The 24,795-nt window shown below is 49.0% G+C and overlaps 1 protein-coding gene across 1 annotated transcript in view; it reads right to left on the bottom strand.

The window, feature by feature from the left end:
* Positions 1-21,012, bottom strand: part of Gfrl (Glial cell line-derived neurotrophic family receptor-like) — a 217,633-nt gene extending 196,621 nt beyond the window's left edge. Inside the window, exon 1 of the mRNA XM_033332476.2 lies at positions 19,816-21,012. Within this exon, the coding sequence (XP_033188367.2) occupies positions 19,816-20,161 (346 nt within the window). The 5' untranslated portion in view covers positions 20,162-21,012. The remainder of the gene's footprint in view (positions 1-19,815) is intronic.
* Between the last annotated feature and the right edge of the window lie 3,783 nt (positions 21,013-24,795).

Genomic DNA, 24,795 nt, shown 5'->3' with positions numbered 1-24,795 from the left:
TTCTACTTTTCTACTCTTCTACTCCACTTTCGTCCTTTTTTCTTTCTCCGCTCCTTTGTGTCCCGAGCGTCTCTGGGAAGAGCGATACCCGTCGGTTCTCCTGATTACGAGAGAAAATAAAACGGGAACCACGCGAGTAAATTCCGAGTGAAATTGCTGCTCGTGCCACGTCTATCCTTCGTCCGAGGGAAGAGCTTGCGCGTTCGACTTGAAAATTCGCGCGATTCAATAACGTCTCGACTTCTCAGCGATATCTCAAAAATTCAACACCTGCACGCGAAATCCTGAGTAGCAGGTCGTTCGAAAGAACAGGCGAGAGGTAAAAAATTTTTGCCAAACAACTTTCCAAGAGATTCTCCGTGGCGCAAGATAAAAGTTACACCGGGACCTCGTCTTACTGAAGTTGGCCGGACGAAACGGTTGGGACTGTTCGACGAAGAGTCAGAGTATCTAGGGAGTGTCGGAGAAGTTGAAAGACAGAAAGAGAAGAATAGAGAGAGAGAAAGAGAGAATTCGAAAACGACGTTAGAACGACGATCGGTAGCCGGTGATCAAAGAGTGTCGGTTCACGGAAGACGCTCATCCGTCAGCGGCGGTTGCGAAACGAAACCAAGCCTGTCCTGGCTATCGATTTTCATCGGGTCCGCAGCGTTTCCTGTCCGCTATTTCGCGCGATTTGTTTCCCCGGGCACCGCGGCGAAATTATAAACGAAACGACAGAATCTCGTGACCTCGGTTTCGTGCAGAGCATCGATCGTGCCGACCTCTTCGACGTTTCGTCGCCAGGTTATATTTGTCTCGCTTTGTGAAAAATCCTGGCTCTGTTGAACGTTAAAGAATAACGGTATTTAAGGGTACTGATCGATCGTCGGTTGACGTCGATCCCCGTAAATGTGTTTGGCGCCCACTACTCAAATTACCAGGTTAAACGAGATCGTCATGGAAAGATGGCGAGTCGTATCAACGAATGTTAATGTCTCGGTGTGATTCGTACTTTCACGCAAACAACCGATCTCGGGTAATATAACTGATTGCCTAAGGATATTTAGAGGAGTGTGAGGCAACGGCGACACCCTTTTTAACGATTTCGACCGGCCAAGTTCTCGGCAACGCACAAAGCACTCGACTAGGGCCGCGCAAACGAGGGAACACCGAGAGCGACGCCGTTAAGCCTGAAATTAACCCCGGCCAGAGTATCCGGTGAGCTCGTCAAAACGAAGCTTCGGCTAATTGCGTCAGTCTGAGGACGTCTGGCGTCGCGCCATGTCCGTGACACAGATTCGTCGAAACAAACTCGAAGTGCTAATTCGCAGGGTAGCCGGCCTTACTTTTCCATTCGGGGTTAGCTTGGAAAGTGGGAAACGGAGAACGAAAGATTAATTTTATTTGCATTGCATCCATTTTCACCGCGGTAATCCGTTGACAAGCCGCTATTAAAGAGCTCCGCTGCGACGTGGCGCGGTCGAGGTTGTAAGGTCGTCGAATTAACCGAAGAACAACGCGAAGCTTTTATTACCCACGCGGCGGTAGTTCTCGGTGCGGTGTCCGACCATCCGAACTTCCGTAATTCGCAAATCCCACCTAAGTCCGTCTGGCCTCTTCGTGGGCGAGCGTCGAATGCTCGCGGACATCGGGAACGATCGCGTTCTTCCTGTTGTTCGGACTTGGAAACGGCTCCCTGTGACACTCGTTGTTAAGTTGCTAGTTCGTGGAAGTTGGAAGTTGCAGGTGTTGTCGGAAATCGATCGTTTCTGTGTCGAATCCACGTAGATCGACGAGGATGAACTAGCCTCGCGAACGCTATAGGGTTATAGTTTCCGTTCTACGGTATGGATATCGATTCGAGCTTGCAGAGAATTTCGTAGCTCCTCCCACTTTTCACCGCAAAATGGCGCGATTCGAGAAAACTAAATACGAGTGCCGCAAAGTATTTTGGGAATACGTTAATCCAACCGAGGATTATTTATAATTTCCCGGCACACCTGAGACTTGCCCTCCGACTAATTTATGTCGAGCGAAACACGAGCGCGCGCGCGCGCGTGTACACTGCAAAGGTAGCTGTTAGCGTGCGATTAACTATGGACAGATGCAATATCTAATCGTACGTTACGATGGGTCGCTATAAACAGTTATTCCCTGATTTTCGATAAACCGTATCGAACGAGGGAGCGCGAGCAGGCGGTCGCCGCACCGCGCAAGACTTGCATCTGCCGCACGTATTTTTTGCCAGGCTTGTTTGCCTCGCAAATCAATCGTGTTCTCGATCGCGAGTTTAATTAATTACCTATCGCGTGAGACCAACACCGATGTATCGCGTTCTGATTACCTTTTAAAAGCCCAGGTTCGATAATTTAAACGAATTTATCGAGAAAAAGAAACGACGAAGCGAAGCCCGATGGACGTTCGTGACGATAAGAACGAGATAATTATCGACTGGTCGACACGCGTCTGTATTATTACACGAGACGATAGTTAAAACAACGACGAGTCGCGAGGAATGCCGATACAATGCAGCAGGGTTGCCGCGACGCTAACAAGAATTAATTAAAACGGAATAACTAAAAAACCAGAAACCACTGAATAATTGTAGCCGGCTTCCAGCGTTTTTACAGCGGACCAGCCATTTCATAGCTAACACGAAATTCCCGACCGGTTCTGACGCGTGTAAAAAGCATCGAGTGAGAGATGGGAGAAGCCAGACGAGGAAGAGGAGGATATAAAAAAAAATGCGTAAATTTGCGTAGAATTGTTTTCCTCTCGTTGGTCGAAAAATCGCCGGCTAACAGCCGCGAAAGCCTGCTCGCGAGATATTAATAACGGACGCTGTAAATTTCGAGCGAACACGGTCCCCGAAAAAAAAATACCGTAACAAACGGTAAAGAAACGCGAATCGAATGGGTGTTCAGCGATGCTTCCCTTCTGGGCCACGTTTTCATAACGAACGGTAGCGAAAAAGAAGACAATTACGTTGGACGATCCGTGCGTTTTCGTACGACGTAGATCGGCTCGAAGTAGAGTCGGACGGGACTAGTCAGACCAGCCGCCAAACACCCACGACGACGTGATCCACGTTTCGGTCCTTTTACAAACAACGCGCCATCGCCGAGCGATACAATTTCTCATACACGTTATAACGCGTCGCTGTTTGCAAAACGAGCCTTCGTATTTGCCCTAATGCATATTTGCGGGTTGATAACGCGCACGTACGGCGAACACGTGTTCTAGATTACAGAGCGTCGCCAGTCCGCAGCTTAACCCCGTGAAAGAGAATTCCAAATGCGTCCTCCATAACGGACGCTATAGTTTCCCGGTTGCTGAGAAAAGTCTCGAACGTAGAACGATCGAATCGAGATGGAATCGTGTCACTCGAAGTAACAGGCCGACGACGAGTCGTTATAAATAACGTTCGAGGTCTACGGAAATTTTCTCGACTGGAAATAACGAGCACGGTATCGAACGCGACGAATCGCACGATAGTCGGAGAAACTCGGTGTTTTCACTTTCCTTTCGCGTGAGCGCACCGCAGAGGCGAGCTCCTACCGAGGCTGATCAAATTTAGAACCGCGTATCGCGTGCAATCGCACCGACGTTAAAAATGGAAATACCTCGTGCTCGCGACTCGAACGCGATCACCAAGTGTCCACGATCGGTAACGACTCGCCGACGAATCGACGCGCTGACGCAACAACAGTCACGCGACGCGAACTTCCCAACTTTTCCGCTGTCCGATTTCTCTGCACGCTGCTCAATTTTTCCGTCGATCAATTTTTCAACGGCGTCTTCTCGATCGTCGGATCACGGATTTTTCATCGGTGTGTACAAAGCCAGCGAAATGGTCGAGAGGCACGCTTTCGCGAGATTTGCCGTAGCCTTAAGTCGAAGGATTAAAAAGGAGCCGGCACGAGGGGCGGTGCTGCAATTCCGGCGCTTTTACGAGCCGCGATAGAAGCGAGGCAGTCGCGTGGCGATCTCGCGTAAACGCATTCCTTCGATACACAGAGGAGGCGGCCCCCTGATTTCCCGTTCGCATGACGAACTCGTGGTAACGATGTTCGCAACGGAGGAATCGCGTGTGCGGCGGTCGCGTGGCGTGCAAATTCGTCGTCATCGAGCGGGCCCTCGCTTCTCGCTCGGCAGTAAACGGTCAACCATGATTCCTCCGTGATTACGCGCACCGGCGGGACTGGCGAAAAAATTACCAGCCCCGTAACGTCGAACTATACGAACGTCGTAATTCTTGAAATTTTCTCCCACCGCGGCACGCACCCTCTTTCCCTCGCTTGCCAGCGGCCCTATAATGGACCGAAATTTTTACGACCGGATGGTTCGCTTGACTTTTATCCTCGGGGAAATTTGCCCTCCGTGCGAAACAAGAAGCTCGTATGGGCTCTTGCGGAAGAAAATTGTACCAATTGAATAGAAAATTGTACCATCGATGTCGACGAGGCATCGTTTACCGCCGATATCGAGAAAACATCCAGAGGAGCTATCGCCGGCGTATGCGCCACGGCGCGTTCTTTTACGACGCTAAGCCGTGACTGCGATAGACTATCTAGGAACATCGATCGATCTTCTGTTTCGATATCGTAGGTCTCCTCCATTTCGTTATTTTCCAACGACGTCGTTTACCGCGCGCGTATTCGCGTTGCCCGAGGAAACGTTCGATTCTCCGACTGTTCGTGGCGTCGCGTCGTAATCCGCGGTTAAGACGCGTTATTTAGAAAAAATATTTAGAGGAGGAACGTTCGTCTAACGCGCCACATTTCCACACTAATGAAAAGTTGCCTCGTAACGTTTCCGCGGTAACGCGGTCGCGTCGCTCGCGAACATAATTGTCGCGCGTCTAGTCGTCGAAGGGACGCTTTGATCCGCTTAGCGCGCACACTGGAATAAAGAGGGTTAGCGTAAAAAGAGGCAGACTCGTTGGTAGAAGAAATCGACTCCGTGGTGGTTTACAGTGAAACTCGCGCGAAAACGATTTACGCAGTTGTCAAAGTTGGCGCGCGATGCGACGTATGGCGGAACAACCAACAGCCTTTTCTCTGAAGTCTATGACGAATTGCTGCGACAATTGCCAGTAAAATATCCTACGACTGCAGAAGCGAAAGAACTCGAACGCGTGCAATTTATTCCGATAACCTTTTCCGTTAAGCATCGGCGAACACGTACACGAACCGGCTAAAAGAATCTGCAGCGTAGTCACGTTTTCAAATTCGTCAACTTCGCCCTTTGTGCATTGGCACGTCGCGATCGCGTTACCTATACGCAGGAAGCAATCGAAGGCAAACGAATAAAACCTGGCATCCACCTAATATTAGCTATAATAGCTATTATAATGATAATACCTATAATAGCTGTTGAGGATGTAAGATTATGCCAATTTTACGATACAGACTGCTATTCAACTGCTATTCTTGAGAAGTTGAAATGAGAAATTTCCTATATTGCAAGTTATAGAATGTACAGTGGGGACCACGTGCACCACCTATTTAGCATCTTAAGCACACAACATGACGGATGGTGACACAAAATGAGAGATAGACCACCGGACGTTACGTTACGCACCCTCGAACAAGTACGCATAGGACGTAACACTCGCGGGACGCTCGCGACATTTCCACGGTCACATGACTGGAGAGACGTAGACTTGCATCTGGCGGAAAGGTCGACGAAAATACACCCCCTGAACCGACACCTAAAATATAAGCACCAGACGTTTCGAGAATAAGATACTTAAATGATACTTAGATGGTACAAAGATCATCGTACAACGCACCATGCAAGATACTTGAAGAGAGGCTTCGAAGGAGACTCGAGAGTACACAGGACTTAAACATCACGATCATATTGAAACTCTTCGAATAGGCATACAAAATCACAGTCATACTCTTTGATCTACCCTCCACCTTGAGCGTTAATATCGTGCAGGGTTCGTGACTCCAACCGAACAGTTACGGTTTAACTGATCGCCAACTAGTCGAGGGATGGCAACAGTATCGCAACGAGCGAATGGCACTATATTATTTGTAAGGGAATATAAAAGGGACATAAAAGAGGTACAATCGGAGAAACTAATGGGAAGTATAATCAGATTAAGATAGATTAAGTATGCAGTTGGCGACTTGTGATGCTGTGTGTCCGTAAATGGACGGTAACCTTAGAACGGGAATTCGTGGAACGATCGACGCGCGTAAATTCGTGGCGGAACCGGTGACGGGGCATTCGACGTAGAACAGAGGGACTGGAAATGGGGCTGAAACGGGTGGCACGAGTTCCAAGAATATAAGAGGTAACGGCACGAGAACGAGCAGCCGGTTGGCGAGCGAAGGAAACCGGTCGCGATTAGATCTGGCGGTGTGGCGAGCCGAGCCGAACCCTTCGACCAGGCTAGCCTCTTTTCGCGATAAGGCCTGCAAACGCGCTCGCGAAGCGAAGCTTTCGTGTCGAACATTGGCACAGGAACGTGGCCACCACCCTCCTCTCCTCTCCTTACGAGGCTCTCGGCCACCGAGATTTCCTGCCTATCGCGTCCAACGGGGGACGACGTTCTTCGTTTCTTTTTCCCTCCGGCCGATAATTTCTCCGTAAGCGTTGCTCGACGACGACGACGTTGCTTGCGCCCGTGACTCCGCAGAGTTGAGCGTCAAACTCGATTACACGGCGATACGTTCGCCTACTAGATCGGAATTTTAATCGACCGCCGGCCTCGATAATCTTTCCGGCACGTGCTATTCGAATCGGAGAGCGTAACGTAACCGCGAGCAAAATCCCACTGGAAATGGCGATTATCGTTCGAACGAGGTGCATCGATGGACTCGAGCGCGAGGAACGATCGACTAGAATTCGAGAGTTAATTGCACGGATGTTCGATCGTGTATTTGGGAAGATTCCGAGTCGTCGAGCAACGGAAACGAGGTGCTCGCTTCAAGCGGCTTATGTTATCAATTACTCGAAGCATTACACGGAGATTCGAAGCTTGGAGGAGTGCGTTCTGCGTGGTTAATTGGCACGATGTACACGAGTGCACGACGTGGCATGGCGGTGAATCGGCGCCTAGACGCTGCCTACGCTCTGGCTAAAATTTCAAAGCTAGCGCGTGATTTAATTGCCCGCCCGTATGGAATCCGGCTTGCGGCAGATCCCGCGATCGGCAGCCCGCGAATCCCGCCGGCATAAACAACGGAATTTCAATAACGCGCCGCGATCCAACTACCGCAGATTGTTCAATTTTCACAAATCCTACCGGTTCCACGTAACAATGTGGCGCAGACAACATCCAGTTCCGATTTCCCTTCATCAAGATTCGGAAAACCCTCCGCGCAGCGATACGCTTACTTCGAATTTTCAAAGGTAAATGAATCGCCGGCTATGATCGAAGCTCTGTACCGTATACCGGACGATAATTCACCGGCTCGAAGCGAGAATTCTATCGGTATCTGGAGAATCAGGGACGCAAAGTACGGTGAAAACGCGTGGTTATTTAATACGGAGCGTACATGCAGCGCCCTGAGTAGCGTTTCGAACAATCGCCACGTTACTGGAACGAGCTTTAAATATTACGCGTCCCATTTCCATTCGCAAATCCTTTCTAAACAGACAGATAGCAGAGGCAGATAGCGGCACACGGGTAAGACTGATAAGGAATCGACATAACGTATGACGTTATCGCTACTTGTAAATAACATATCGCTCGATCGAGATCTCTTTGACGCATAGTTCAAGCGCGCACGCGTACCCAGTGATTATTCGAGATCGATCTGCTCGAAAACAGAGCTCGAAAACACTTGATCGCACGTGTAACTTCGACTTATTTTGCTCGAAAATCTTTACGCTCGCCGTCGAATTTTAATGAGCGAAGCTTTCGCGCCACCCTTTGCCGTCGTCACGGCGCGTAACCGCGTGCACGCGTTCAGCGTTGAAATATTCAGTTACGCCGCGGTTACATGGTCGATGGAGCGTGGATGATCGATTATTAAATCCGGTTACAAAACGAACCTGGTTCGTCGGAGAAAGATATTATTGATGCAGCTGGTGTCGATGTATGCGGATCAAGACGCGAGATAGAGAGGATCGTGGCGCGTTCCTGCAAACACATCAACGCGCGAAAGGACACACAAACGCGTTAGACACCTGGGTAATTGCGTTACATAGCTGGCGCATGTACCGAGGCCGGGCACGTTCGATAAGTCGTGCCGAAGGGCTTGCGAATATTTACGCCCTGTTTACGTCGAGCTTACCCACAAATCCGCCGGTATAATTCATAATTCGCCGTTCCAAGGAGGGAAATCGACTTTTCCCACGGCGAGCATTTACGTTTGGCCGTGGCTTTAAACGCGAACGCGATACGATTCGGTTCGGTTGGCATCGCGTGAAAGCAACGTGCACGGCGCGCTGGGGTCGATTCAAGTCGCACGGCTATTTTATTCCTTCCCCTGGCCTTTTCGCGTCGGAAAACGTATGAAAAATTCCCTCGAAAGAAAATGGAAAAGTTTAACGGCCGAGGCCCCTCGCGATTCTATCGTGTCTCTTTATTTAACTTTTGCGCGCGGTTACAAAGAAAAAGGTTAATCCACGGGCCAACCGTCCTTCTTTTCTTTGTTTATAGCTTCCATTTATGGTCTATCGGCGTTCCGTACGTGGCGCGTTCCCGATGGCTTTCAACCGAACGTTTTCGGTATTTCGAGCGATCGGAAGAAAACGGGTGTTCTCTGTAACCGGAGTAGAAAATGAAAACTTAGCGCATCGACGGCTTTGAAACGCGCAAAGAACGTAAACGCCGGCGGCATTTCAGCGCAGCTCCACCCTCGACGAACGGTTAATTAAATATACGCGCGCGTATATCGAGCCGTTGTTTGTTCGTGTCGATAATTGCGATGCTAATTACATTTCACAGAAGAAGCGAGAACGGACTGCCATAGGCGGGTGTCGTTCGATAAATCGCGTCAAAGGCCGAGGATATTCACGCCCTACTTGTCAGTGGATTTATTTAAAAGTCATATCGACGTCGAGCGTTTTACGCCGGGAGAAAAACACCGTGCCGACACCAGTACCGAATAATACCGACGATTGCGTTAATTGGTCCGGAGCCTACCAATGTCACGGCTTTCGTTATTTCCCACGGCGCGCCGTTAATCCCTCGGCTAACCCAGAAACCTGATAACCCCTATCCGCTCGCCGATCAAAGGATTTTATTCGTCCGAATCGTCTATGAGAATGGAGTGTTCGACCTCGAAATACCAACGCCAAGTTTGGCTGGCTGCCGCTCTCTTCTCCCCGATCTCGCGTTCTTCGAACAAACTTCTTCGCCGGCTAACAAATCCAGACTACCTTCCACGTTTAGCCGAATTATTTATCCGCCAGTGGTTCATTATCGGAACTCCTCGAAATCACCAATTCTCCGGTGAACCACGATTCCGTCTAGTTATACTCGCGTCAAAGAACGCCCTTTCCAGAAGAAAATAATTGCATTGTGCTTGAAGAGCGAGCGATCGCGCGGGGGAGTGGAATGGCAAATCTCTTTGAACGAGCTCGCGTCAAAAGGAAGGAACGTTTACAGGGACGTTTATCGCAAGCTCGCACCGAAATCGTTCACCCGTATAAAGAGTAATCGTTCGAACCTCGTGGAGAAGAGAAAGTTACGCTCGTCGAACGACCAACCGTTGCTCGCTCCCGGTTCTTCGCGCGTATTTCACGAGCCCGTAAAAAAGTCTATCCGGTCTCTCTCTCTCTCTCTCTCTCTCTCTCTCTCGTTTAGACGGCTGTATTCCACTGCAAGCCTTACATCGTCACCATCGTATCTCTTATCCAGGACCGTTCGCGGCCATTCGCGCATCATCTCGCAAAGCCGGTGCACACGTTGTGTCGCATCCGGCTGGTTTACGAGCAACGAACTGCCGAACAGGGAGAATTATTGAATTCGAACGATACCCAAGTCCAACGAGTACGATTATATCGTATTATATCGCGTGGAAACAACTATTCGCCGAAGAGGCTAGCACCGATCGAGAGAAGTACAAAAATCGCAAATTTCTCAGACGCGCTGTTTACTCGATAGATATTCGCCACCGATCACAATCGCTTTGATGTTAGAATGCTAAGTATCGCGGCGAATTGTTTCACTCACTTTCGCAGTATATTTAAAGAATATGTTAACTGTGCGACGATTCTTGCTAATATTAAATTCACCTGGACCGATCGTCGACATCTTCCCACGTTATCGATTCACTCTCGACTTGGACACGCGTCGACGTAGTCAGCAGATTATCCAGCCTAACTAATAAACGCCGATATCTACAATTTTTCGAACGATTCGGCGTCCCGTTTTAAATCTAACATTTATCCAACGCACTCAATGACCGACATATCGAATTTCCACATCCATGTACACGCATATATATGAGTACATACATATACGAAAGAGACCAGCCCGTTTACAGTAAACAAATGAATAAATAACATGGTAGATTTGTAACGATGCGAGTTCGACGTATAATCCGATGAATTCCAGGATCTCCATTGTATATTCCAATATAAGCAGCTCGCTCGGTTGGCTCGCTGATAAATAGCAGCGCATTTTTTCTTTTTTTTTTTTTTTTTTTTTTGTTCTCCACGCGCCTTTTTTTTCGTCGTGTCACCGAGAATCGCGTTACCAAACGAGGGAAGATCATCTGTTCCAGGCGAACGCGCATCCGAAGCCAAAAGTATCCGATAACGGGTCGAAAAAGCAGACGGGAGAAAAAAGCAACGATTTTAATTTTACGCTGGTTGCAGCTGAAACAGGTACTGAATTCACGGTATGGTTTTCAAAATCCACCGAACAATGGTCGGAATCAGATTCGTTGTCAATCTCTGTTCAGCCCCGGGCAGCTATAATATACGAGGGGCTGAAGTCCGGCGGACGTTAAAACACTCGCTGTTGCTCGCGAGCGAGAGCGGCTTCGCTCGCGTTTTAAAGAGGACCTGTCGATCCCGATCGAATCTCCTGATCGATCCTCGACCCTCGGGTCTCGCGTTACGATCGCTCGAATCTGACCCCGGTGACTAAACGAGAGGTAGTTTCGTTGAACTCGATTACCCGGTTCGTTGATGCCTCGTAAATAACGCTGCCAAGTTCACAGAGATCGCGAAGGCCGCGTGAAAACAGCCGTGCATCGTCGAGATACTCGGCTTTGCATCTCTTCTCTCTCTCTCTCTCTCTCTCTCTCTCTCTTCATCTCTCCTTCTATCTAGCTTTCGACGATATCCATCGTTAAATACCGAACGACCAACGTTTACGAACGCACTAGAAGAGACTCGCAAGTTGGGCGCTTAATCATCGATAAACGAGAAGATCGGTGGATGGAAATTTTGTAAAGAGTCTCTTTAAACACGGTATTTTAGAAGGCGAGCACAGCGTGAGCTGCTTCGGAAACTTCTCGCCAACGTCTTTTACGCGAAAGGATTAACTTCATCGGGTTGATAGATCGATCTTCTTGCAGGCGGATACTTTAAACGTATAGCTTTAACCTGTTGTACTACAGGTAGTCAGATGTAACTACGCGCGTCGCTATTAAACTTACGTTCCTTTCGCTCGGATCGAGTAGCAGACACGGTATAAATAGTGTCTCCTTTGTGTTAGAAATTTACAGCTTCCACGATACTCTTAAATTAAAGCATCAAAGACCGGTCGAACCAGTGACGATAAGGAATACGAAGCATCCTAGCGCTTTCAGCGGGTACTGAATCAAAGCCGAAATGTGCTTGTCGCGTTTATAAGCTGGCGAATTTACATCGCGTATTCGCCATTTTCTACCAATTTGCTCGTCGAAAATATCGAGCAAATGGTAAATCGAGCAAGCTGTAAACTTTGACTTGCGAGTATGATTTATTTATTGGCAGATCGAGCTACGTAACAGCGCGCAACGACTGACGTACGTCGTACGGATCGAAATTAGCAGAAACTTTGTTGCGCGTTATGTAACTTATTAAGGAATAATCAATTTGAGTGGAAAGTTACGGCGGAGCATTTGCCAGGGATCAGATGCCATTGCAGGTTAAACGTCACTTGCTCAACATTCACGGGAGGATGGTTAGCCATCGACGATTTTCACGAGGGATTCGAATCCATTTCTTCGTCTCCCATTTTTCCCAGTACCAAGATGTCCGAAGCTACCAAAGTATCCTTCTGGGTAAGTATCGTCCGACATGACCGACGTGTGCACTCAGTAGCGGTCAGTCGGTGTTGGCTACTGGTCGCTTTCTGCAAAATCCTTCGTCTCTGCTGTCTGACCACCGTGAACATTTTCCCAGAGTTGCCAGCTACTCGCACGAACAGTGTCCACCACGAATTTCAACGACAAAACTTAACGTACCATTTCGACGTTCGAGAATACGTTTGCGAGGCTTGGAAAAAATCTCTATTTCGAAGAATAATCGGAACGGAACGATTCTATGAGAAATTCTACCGACAAGAACCATCCAATTTTCCAGGGGATGAATTTCTGCGATAAAAAAGAATGCGGGAACTCCGAAAACAGAAGTCGAAGCGGCGAAAAACGATGCTGGAATGCGAACAGTGGAATTGCAATAATAGAAAGGGCGATAAAAAACATTTAAAAAAGCGATTGCAGTAATAAAGAAGGATGCAAAGATTTTGCCAAAGGAGGAAATATGAATATACGAAGAAAATAGCGCGACAAATTCTACCAATGGGAAAACGTAAGTTGTCGATCAGGAAATACGACTCGATATATATATATATATATATATATATATACGTGAACTGGTATCTCCTACGATATGAATGACATCGAATATTCGAAGAATAAGATACCACCTTGCCTTGTAATCTTATTGAACGAGGGTCGATGTTCCCGTATAAATACCCACTTCTGCGACTCGTACAACTCGATTTATAAACACGAATAGCCTTTTTGCGAGCAGGTGAAATTTCCCGCACATAATATCTGTAGGATGATCAATGGCAGTTATGGGTATCGCGGAGCTCATTCTACCCCGTTCCCTTCTTCCTGGGCAACACTTTCGTCAGAAGGTTGGCTCGCAGGCCGAGTTTCAAGCGAGAGAACTTGTGTCTGTACGACGCTCCAGTCCTCGTCGATATTGATTTCCTCGCAACGTTATTTACCTCTCTTTTCGCGCCCTCTTACGACGCTCGTTTCTCTATATTACGTCGTTACGGTCATTCGATGTCCGACAAATCAACTTCGTTCGGCAAATTGGAATACGAGTTGGTCGCAAGGCTGGTACACTTTTCACGCGATAAAATTCTCGAATATCCGAAACTAGACACACCTGTTTGAACGTTCGTTGTAGTTTATCGTGTCGCACGAAATATAAAACGTTCAATATAAAAATTTCATCGACGCGACTTTTAATGAGACACGACTATCCCGATCACATCGGTACGATTTGAAATCAATTTGACAAGGTACATAGAGGTTAGACGATATTCATCGCGAACGTGTGTTTGATAGAAAAGTAGTACGCAGCATGAATATCCATTTTAAGCGCGCGATAAATATAGCTGCACTGCATACTGAGCTTCGTTAATACGATGGGTAACTGACTGTTTAAATACGTTTGTGATCTCTGCGAGATGCGTACTTGTACTGAATATCTTGTAATCCCTATATAATTTCCGAAATTGTTTCAAACTTCATCCACACGATCGTAATGATAGTAGAGTTGTACAACAATACTGATGAAATTTCAAAATGTTTCGTACAACGGAATAATACGTATAATAAAATGTATCTACGTGCATGAAGGATAGCTACGGTTACTTTCGACGACCTTTTGTATATAATATATCAACTGGAATACGCGAGCGTTGCAACGAAGAAAATTACTGGAAAACCGAATCGCGGGAAAATACGAGGAATAAAGCGTCGTTCGTAAAAGCTAGTCGGCTCTTTCCATCGACTGCGCGACGCTTTCGTACAACAGCACGGTTAAACGTGACGCGTGCAAACCACGATAATAAAGTATACAGCTACGACGATCCGAAGCATCGCCGCGTGGCAACAAAATTTTTCGAAAATATATTTCACCCGACGACCGGGTCCCGAGTGGCTGACCGTAACCGAGCTCTTCCACTGGCACCGGTACACAGTGGAACAAGCCGGCGAGGGTCAAACGCAATCCGGCTAATTTCCATTTCTGTTAATCAAACGCAAATTTCATTACATTAAAAGAGCGACCCTTGACCGAGGTAAAGCAAAAATCTGCCCAATTAAACGAGGAGAGTGCGGCAAGCGGCGTTTTAGCGTTTTCACAGGACAACCGAAGCGTATAGGAGAACGAAGCAAAAAGCGACTCCTTCGCTTTCTCGTCGTTGGATTCGGTATTAATGGGCTTTGTTCGAGAGAAATCGATCTCGAACGACCATCGTCTCGAATTACAACCGATAAAAATCAAACAGCCAACCGTATCGTCTGTTACCAACTTCTTCGTCTGTTTTTTCGTCTGCTTATTGGATTTCTAATCGCTGTTTAAGCATCGTTAAGAAGGGAAAATCTTCGACAAGAACAAAGTTAAACTCGATGCTGGAACCTCCTAAACGTGGAAAGAAGTTGGCAAGTAAAATTCCATAGGGGAAGAGTCGCGAAGGATACGGCGATTCGACTCGCTTGGAAAGTTGGAAAGGCGAAAAACCTTGGAAAAAGGGCGTAAATGGGAAATACGGAAAGCGGAAAACGAGAAAGACTGGCGCTGGTTCCCGAGCAACGACGAAGAAATTGCTGGAAGGAATGCGCCACTTGCTCGCGAGTGAACGCCGTTGAAAGTCAATTCCTCGCGCGGTGTACACGAAACGTCATCCCGCGTGATTAACGATCACGGAATTAATTTCGAGCAGCGACAGAGCAAATACTTCGGGGATTAAGCGTCCGGGGGTTGTCTTTGTTTTTCCGTTCGGGATTCCCTATGAAATATGTATAAAGCGTGTCCCGGTTACGGGCGACGACCGAATTACGCGCGGCAATCTTCAAGATCGAGGATTAATCAAACGCGGTCGTTTAATCAAATCGAGCCGCCTGGTCTATCGGCCGACCCGATTTCCCTCGATCCGCTGCGCGCCGGAGACGTTCTGTAATTCTCTAATAATATCGGCAAACGAGATTTCGAATCTGTTTCCTTCTGCGATTAATCCTCGGCGCAACCGACGGAAACGCAAAAGTACCAAGATGGATAAGTCTAGATTCCCGAGCTGACGTTTCGTGTTTTCACGAGCCAACGACTTCTAGCCGTATCCACGCCGGAAACAGTCGAGTGGCGTTGTCGAGCCAGCAGAAATAAAAATTCCAGGACGAATAAACGCGTCCCGTTTGCAATCGGAAAGTCAACAAGAAGGCTCGCGAATCGTTTCAACGATCGAGGTCACGGCGAAGGGACGAGTTCAAAGGGAACCGCCGTATATATCGGGTCAAGGAGGCCGAGGTTGCCAGCCAATTAATTAGTCATTTCTTTGACGAGGATTCTCGTAGTTCGAGGTGTTCTCTTTGCCGCGATACGAGTAGTAATAACAGCGCCTCTTCGAACTGACGGCGCGGCCAGCGGAATCGTTCGTCGAGGAAGCGAAACGAGGTCGAGTCAAATAAAATAGGAGAGCGCGGGACCATCTTCCGGCACGATCTTCGTTTCCGAGGCAACTTGCTTGAAATCGAGGATCGCGCGTACAACGCGCTAACTCGATAAAACACCCGTAAATATTTATGGCACTTGCCTAGTACGCGTTTCTTAACGAATCGATAAAACGACCGTGTAAATTTTTCATCGAATAACTGCGTCTTCTCCGAGAGTCGATCAGGACGACGACAGAGAGCAGAAACGGCGATTTTGAACGGCAAACGGCGCGCAATTGTCGTCTCGCGAACACGTATGGCGTAGGTCACGTTTCGCGCTATCGTAGCGGACTCTGCCGCGAGCGAGTTCGATGCGGAATGTTTAGAACCGAACTGGTGCTATCACAGTGCTCTATGGAAGCCAGCACACGACGTTCGAATTTATTTTCGATAATAAAATTTTGCCGAATAATTAATTACGGGGATCGAGGCCCGGGAAATCAAACTGTTCCGTAATTTAATGGAGCGAGCCGCTATCGGAACCGTTCGTTGCGATATCGAAGCGTTCTTTTAAATCGCGCCCTCGTCCGACTAATGGCATTGCCGCGCGCGAAAATATGCGCATACGTTTCCAAGGCTGGCTACCGAAAGAGTAAAACCAAATGGAATACGTACGCAGGGCAACGACCAGCCTGACTCTTATGCGTTGCGTGGCTCACGTGGAATATTAAGTTTTATACAAGATGCGAGCGTGCAGCCTCGTTCTTTTTTTTACTCTTTTCCTCGAGCAATTAATAACGCTAAAAAGAAGAGAAACGAATCGTTCGAGAAGGTGTACGTGTAAAATCTAGGTGCTTTAGAAAACCCTAGAGCAGAATCACCGATGGAAACGCCAGAGTAAGGGAAACAGACCGCTCCAAACGTAAACAGTATCCTCCAGCGTATTCGATCACTCTACCGCGATTAATTAATCACGCCGGACTATAGATGTCCATCGAAGCGGCACAGCGCTTAAGATTTTCTCGCGTAGAACTACGGTAGATACGCGTTTCCACTGAAAGTTCAGTTTCCCAGGAGATACGATCGACCACGAGAGATGTTCGAGTAGCGGGATACGCACGATCGTCGAACACCGAGCGCAGGGAAGAAACCAAGGGTTGTTTATTCTTGCGGCGAACGTCGATTCGATTCGACCGATGCGAAAAATTTGAGAATCGCGATGGGATAAACGAGAAGGTGACCAGGGGGTGGAGCAGAGGAACTCGAAGGCACTCCGAATTTATGCGAAAGCAACCTCGTTACGGTGCGGCTGGCAAAGTAGGTCGCATGAAAATAGCGAGGACGTTTAAAAGCGCCTCACCGTGCGATTTAACGTCAATGGGCCACTTCTCGTTCCCCTCTTTTCTTTTTATCCGTAGACCGCGCGCGTCTCCTTTTTCTCGGGCGCAGCCCGTCCTCTCCCTCCCCCTTTCCGCGCGTTTCTTCCTTTTTGCGAGCTGACTCGCGACATTTAAGCCAGGAGTCGTACAACGACGGTGGCGAGCGCTTGGGAAAATCTTTGCCCGCTGTGGCCACGAGCGAGCGAGATAGCGAGCGAGCGTGCCTGCGCTTTTTTCGAAGAAGGATTCCTCCTCGACGGGCTGTCGCCTTCTGTTCCGCACGCTTTCGTGCCTCCACGCTTCGCAACGTCGCCCTCTCTCGTCTCGGCGCCCATCCCTTTCTCGCTCTGTGCCGACCTTAAGTTTCGTTTTCAAGCGACTGCGCTCCGCTACGAATTCAACACGACGTTTCTTCGGACCGGTTAATTAGTCCGGCGGTTTAAAGCGTGGTCACGCTGCCCCGATCGATTTACAAGAAAGATGCGGTGTGTCCGGAAGAGGAACGAACAACGCTATAGCGAACGAATATCGTTACAGATTTCCTTGATGGAATCAGGATACTGTATCGAACACATATGTCACGTCAATCGCGTTAGATCGTTCACATTTTCTATCGAGTTTAATCGTGATTTGATATGCAAGGATCGCAAAAGTTATATATTTACATATAAATATATATATATAGTTGTATCTACATATAAATTAATTTTGCGCAATTGATTATCTGGAAATATAAATACATTCGGTATATACGAACGCAGCAACGCTATAACGAACGAGGTGGTAGAACCAATTACATTCGTTCTAGCATGCCCGATTGAAATTGAAAACTACCGTTCCGTTTAAATTCCAACGTTAAGGTTAACGCTGTTTTTTTTTTACAGTTACATCGGAATCGAATCAAATCCATCACTCGTGAAACTCCTTCGAGATACGTCAGGAGCAAAGGGGCGATTTCCATTCTCGTGAACGCAACGACGAGACCGAAGAACGGAGCAACGAGGGCGGAACGAAACGAAAAGAGGTGGACGAGGTATCGTTCACCCTCGACCTTCGACAGAAAGAGAGAGCAGGAATATAAAAGACCGATGAAGCCGATCGTCTTTCATTACTAACACTCTATGAGCACGTACGCGATATTTCGCCAGCGAGGAATTCCGTGATGGGGTATAAATGACTTCCTCCCTGAAACTTACTCACCGGCTATAGACGCGCCGGATAACCTTCGATCGTGGCTGACCTCGATCCAAGTTCATCCCATGTAGGGGCCGAAATGCCCGCAGACACCGCTCGCTTCCTACGACAACGTCGACCGCCGACTGTTCGCGTGTGTCCCGCTAAGTACCGTTGTCTCCATTAACCTCGCCGAAACCGAGAAGACTTAAAAGAACGGATCGTCCTGGTTTCCGCCGCAACGAGCAACTGCGGCAACGATAAAATACCAGCGACCGGTGCGCTCTATCTATCCTTTGTTTTTAGTTCCGTGAACTTAGAGTCGTAGAGCTACGATATGGAGGCTGGTCGAGCGAGTAACGTTCGTTTCCGACAATGGGTACTCGTTCGAAGAGAAACGAAAGAGAAGCAATGATCAAATATAGCGGCAGAGGAAGATTAAGGGGTAACGAGGTTTGTGGTTTCTTGAATACGGAGAAAAGAAGGGTGGAGAAAGAGTTGACGAGGGCGGTAGAAGGTGGTTCCGAAGCTGGTCGTATAATCCGCGAATATGAATAACGAACAGGCACGTTGAAAAGACCGTGGCCCATAAATTCGACTTAATTAAAGATATCGATCCAGGAGGCAGCGTAAAGAATATTTTCGAGCTAGTTTTCGCGGATGAAAAGCCACGACGTCGACGGTTAGTTCGACGTTTGTTCGAGCATCAGTAGCTTGGACGAAGATTAATATGTGACGGAAACGTTGGTTGGTTAATTAGCGGAAAAATCAGGATGGAGAAAGAAGAGCCGACTCGTTTCTTCCCGGTATTTCTTCGGGGAAAGAAATTGAAAGTAGAAGGAGATCTGAAAAGGCTGCGAGAAAAGACGAAGGGGTGGTCGGGGGTGGCTCGCATTCCGCTTGAAAACAGGCCACTCGATTACGCGGTTGTTTCGCCACTTAAATTACCACCGCATTGAACTCGCGTCGATAAACCGTCGTTGTTGAATTAATAACTGATCCTAATTGAATTAATAATCCGCTCATCCCTCTACGGAAATTGTAATAGCTGCTCGGTGGCTAACAAAATACGGCCAAGCTATACGTACAGTTATTGGTTCCTGTTCAATTATTGACTTCCCTTCTATCTCTCCCCTCGCCCTTCGCCTCGTCTCCATTGGAATGTTCTATCAAATCACCGGCAAAACGAATGTTCATAAAAAAAAAAAAGCTGAAACGAGCTTCGTCGAACACACTTGCCCATACCGAAACTACCGCTTTACCTACATTCGCGTATTCGATTAATCAACGAACGCAAATCCAACGACGAAAGTACGTTGCGAAGTTTTTCCCAAAGTATCACCGATTCGCGATTGTACTCTGCGTGGTGCTAAAGAGCAGCGAAACTAACTTCGCGAAACAAATAGCGGACGACCTTCGACTTTGTATCGAACGAACACGCGCGATCGAGGTACCGCGACTGTTTACGAATCAGTCCCGGCCAGCCAATGTCAACAAACGCGATTCCCTACCGACGAGCGTGTTCTTCTTGTTGATTACGCGACAAAGTTGACCGAGATATTTCGAGCAAAGGGCAGTTTCGTCGAATCGCAGGCAACGCAAACGGAAAAGTATAGCCTAAGAAAAGTGGGATTTTTTTCAAAACGCCAGACAAAATTCTGAAAACGATATTCTCAAAGAATAAATCTTAGAACGAAACTTACCGCTTCTCCCCGTTGGCGTCGGCGCGGACGTGGATCTTCCGGTTGGCTCCGGGATCGGGAATATCAGGTCGCAGCACTCTCTTTCGGGGAACTCGCTGGCGCGAGTGCACCTGCAGCAGCAGAAGAGCACGACGAGAGCCGCGGCGACGCTCGTCAGCAGCGTCGAGCGCGCGAGCAGCGTCCCGACGACACGTGACATGACTCGTCCCATCAGATCATGATACGGCATTGAGGACGACCTGCTGCCCTTCAGCCTCTCCGCAACGCGCTCCTCTTCGACGCTTTCAACGGCCACCGGTCGACCAGTCGGACGACTGAGACGAATCCCGCGGCATCCGCGCGACATTCTCTCGTCGTCCGTCTCATCGTGCGACGTCTCCTCCACCTTCGATGAGATCCAACCAAACCGAACACTCGTCGTTGTATCCACGCCGGGATATCGGCCGGCGATCGTGTCCACACTTATTTTCCCCTTCTTTCTCTCTACCTTTCTATTTCTCTATCTTTCGCTTTCTTCTCCTCTCTCTCTCTCGCTCGTACGAGGCAAAACGCGCACACTTTGCAGGATTCTACGATTGCCGATCACGATCGATCAAACACTTTCCTCGCGATTGCACGACCAACGTGGAACTTGTACTCGAGAACAACCTAAAAAGAGGATCTTCGTACGGTGATCGAGGACCTAGTTCGCGTGGCGTGAACTTCGTCCCGACGCGACGCACCGAACAGCCTCTTCAACCTCGGCCCGATCTCGTGATTCCGTTCGCGAAAGAATCTTCGATCGATCACACGCGCGAGCCACGACGCGGCACGCGAACCAACCGCGATGCTGGACGGTATCGAGAAACAAACGGAAATCCGCACCAACTCTGCCGATCACGACGAGGATCGCGACTCGCGCTTCGGACGATATGTGATCGTGTACAGGAAGATGTGTGCGCGCGCGCGTGTGTGTGTGTGTATGGCTCCGTGCGTGGAAAAGCGTGCGGCGATTTGGAGTACGGCGGGGTGTTAACGTGGCTGCAGAAAACGATGCGGCAAAATTCGCGCACTCGGTCCTCGTGTCGCGTTCCGAACACACTTGGCGCGCGCGTGCTCGCCAACCGAGCGTGCTTTCGAGTCGAGACCGCGTCGCCACGGCGTCCCGACGCCCAATGACGACCGCACCGTGTTAGACCGACGGCCGCGCGACTACCACCGCCCCGCCAACCCTCTGCCGCCCTGCTTCTACCGTCGCTACCTGCTCTCTCTCCCCCTACTCTCCCCCGACACAACTTACACACGATAGTTTCTGCGCGAAAGTGTGCGCGCTCTTCGCGTTCCGAAGGCTGCGAGAGCGGCGTTCTCCCGCTTTGCCTCTACGTGTCCTTGCACGCTACGCTCGCTCCACGTTCGCCTTACGCTTTGCCCCAGGCTCGTATGCGCAGACCGGGACTAACCTCTCCGTGTGTTCCCCTTTGTAGCCGCTCGTAACACGGCATTCAGGTGCTCGCAGGGGAACGCACACCTGCCAGCGCTACTGGTCTCCGGGGTGCACGCGCGAAACGCGTACCTGATTCGCAGGCGCAATCCCCGATGGCCACTCTTATCTATCTAGCTTCGCGCTTCTCCATTCTATTCTCCCTCTTCCTTCCGTTTTTTTCTCTCGAAAGCTTTTTTTTACTTTTGCAGGTTGAGACAACGTCGTGAGACCGCGTGGGTTCTGTCTCGTTCGAGCGACCAACGCATTAGTCGCGATGCATTTTTAAGGATCGTCGGAGGTGGTGGTCCAGTGCGCGTGAGATTGTACAGATGCCCAGCTTTCGAGCGTGCAAAGAGTTCAAGGATGGCAAGCGAAACGACGCTACGCTGTTTCAAAGTATAGGGACGTTGTTACTAGAAGACCTGACCGCAAAGTGGACAAGAAGAGAGTAAGGAACGATGCGGTACTTTTCCAGCAATTCGAAATGGAACACAGCGATACCTGCGATCGTTAAAAATTTCCAACTATGCTGCTTTCTATGTATTCTATATACGTTTTCTCATGGAATATCCTTTCTCTTACAAACGGATGTCGCTACGATATGAAAAACGAAGAATACGCGTCCGCCACGTGGTGGAGCGCGTAGGCGCGCTCGTACTCGTTGCGTGTTCCTTGCTCGTAAGTTCGGCTTGGCCCGATATCGGTGTCCGTAGTTATTGGGCCGGCGTGCACATCGTGTGGACCGTGTCGGTGTGTCGGAATCGAGCACGTACATTCGGATGTTCGCCGATGTGACGGTACGCGTCGAGCTGCTGGCGTACGTGTCGATGTAACACGATTCCACAGGAGTTCGTAGAAACGACAACGTCCGAGCGGATCCGAGGGATTCCGAGCGGAGAAACATCCCCTGGCCGGGGGGTGGGCAGGCGGCCGACCAGCCACCGACCCACCGACATCCCTCGTTCCTCGTACGCGCCGTTCCTGACCTCGTTTCGCTCGGTTTGTCGAGGTCGGTTACGCGGAAATGCTCGCCGAACCCCGTCGAACCGGTCCACCCCTGAAAACCGGCTTAACCCTTAACCATCGTCACGTCGTTCCGGGTTGTTCGCGATCGCACTCTCATCGCGCTACTAACGGCCTGCGAAAGAGACACAAGACGCGAGATAACGCTTCTTCGACAGTTTCGCCAAGAGGTTGCCCGAATTTCTCGTTCGCAAGCAGCCACTTGTTCGCGGCGAAGTTTCTCTATACTCGACGAAGCTGAAGATGGAGAACCAATCTACGAAAGGTTGTGAAACTTTCATGGTTGCGGGAACGAATCGGGTCAGAGACAGGTTGGAAATTTCAACCGGTCCCATCGTCGTAGCTTCTCGGTTACGCGATCTTAATAAACGATGGCGGTTGTTAAGGATCGTGATCGGTTAAGGGACCGCCCCCATGAATATCAAACAAATTGACGAAGTTGGAGGAAGCCAGACGTTCCGAGGGTTGTTCGCGGTGACAGGAACCATAAGCTCGTCTGGATAATTTCGGCCAGCGCAACGGAATGACCGGTGTCATCGTCCGCGAATCAAACATTATCAATTAGGAAGGGTGATTGCTGGAATTCACGGACGACGAACGATCGAGATGCGCCGCATAATGCAGAGGCGCGCGGTATTATTAATTCTCGTCGCGACGTCCCGAAAATCCGATATTCGAGTCCGCCAACAGAAAAACGCAACTGACTGCGCACCGGACCACCGCATAATCGCGATTCGATTGGTCGCGTTAAATAGAACCGAACTAATATTGACGTGTAATATTAATCGAGTTTTATGCCCGCGCGGTGTAATTATTTCGTTGTTCGCGCGAACGCTCTGTATGCCGACTCGGCCGTTTAACACGATCGACGTAGTTTCTTCCGTGAAAAACGTTATCCGCGGAAAAACGACAAACGGTAAAAACCGATACGGACGGCGAACGAACTTCTCGTACGTCAATAAATCGCAGGATGTTGCTAGATTTCAAAAGATTTTACTGACAAAGCTGAATCGCTGGCTGGAACCAGTGGTATAAGCGCGCCACTGGTCAGGCGAGAGTGGTATATTCGATAGTGGTAGAAGTTGGTGGCTGGTCGGACGGATCACGTCGGTTGCAGGGGAGTCCGAGTCAGCACTTGTACGAATAATCAACCCAGGCTGCTCTTACTCGGAGTCGAGGAGAAGTGCGCGTAAAGAGAACCTTATTCCGCGTTAATTGCCGTGTAATTTGAAGAAAAGGTAACGAGTCCAGGCGAAAGTCGAGGGGGAACTTGAGATTGCCCGAAGAAGAAGCAGAAGGCTTCTTGGAGGAACGAGCGAGTCGCTCGTTCTTGGGAATCGCTGTTAGCAATTCGATCGTTTAAAACGGTGAACAGACGCCTTCGAGACGACCGTTCGTTTCGGACGTTTGTTTCGGGGACACCGCGCGCGCAATCGTAAACCGACAGACCTAAAAAGAAATCCGAAAGGTCGATAGATCGCGGTCACGCGATACGATCGTGTACGATTCTGACGTAGGAAGCTGTTCGCCGAATTCAGTGATTTAATATAAGCAACCGCGAACACCAGGTTCGTGATTTATAGTCGTGACGCGGTTGAGTTTCGAGTCGTGGAAATGTCTCGACGAATCGATTTCGTTCCAACGACTCATTCCGCTGGCCGAAAAGACGGACGGTAACGACGATTCGTAGCGACTCGTAACGATCGATCGAATGACTTAAAAGCGGAAAATTATGCAATCGGAACGATGGTAAATTTCGTGGCGATAAATTTTAGCGGACGTCGCGAACGGAAGTGCGACAATCCTTCGCTGCATTTTTCGAAACGAGGCTCGAATTCTCTTCGATTCTACGTTATTCTTCCGCATACCGACGATTATTACCGCGGTTCTAAAGCGACGCGACGCCTCTGATTAAAACGCGAAGTTAGTCGCGTGCCAACCGAACACTGAGACCCGCGTGCACCGGTATCACGCGAAGGTATCGCGATCCAACCATCGGAATGATCCAGTCGCGAAGAACAGGGTGCAGTGTGCTGTAATTCCCTGCTCGCGATCGAACTGCCATTTATTTTACCCTCTAATCACAGTCGATGTCTCCCTCTGCGAAGCGTAAGGTTTGTATTTCTAGATACTAACTGCAGTCTTGCGTTGTACACCCGATGTAAACTTGGGCTCTAGAGCCGACTGTGTAGAAAGAGCGAAAAGAAAAGCAAAAGCGAACGCGCGCTCGCGTACGACCGTAACGAAGGAAAGGGAAGGGGATTCCGTGAATCAGTGTCGACGCAGTGATACTTGAAGGGTGCATTAGAAATCAGGTTTAAACGAGCTGTAATATATTCAGCGGTGTGCCGCTGTATCGGGCGACGAAACCGTCGAGGGGTCGGATGCATAGAGAACTCGACGATAGTCAACGTCGGTCTGCGGTTACAGTGAGTAGAAGTGACAGCCAGTACCTGCATAATGACTCGACTGCAGCCGTGCAATGCGGCGCGCAA

This window comes from Bombus vancouverensis, chromosome 7, assembly GCF_051014615.1.
Source record: "Bombus vancouverensis nearcticus chromosome 7, iyBomVanc1_principal, whole genome shotgun sequence".
Taxonomy (NCBI): domain Eukaryota; kingdom Metazoa; phylum Arthropoda; class Insecta; order Hymenoptera; family Apidae; genus Bombus; species Bombus vancouverensis.
The sequence above is the reverse complement of the archived record's forward strand: the minus strand, read 5'-3'. Positions and strand labels throughout refer to the sequence as shown.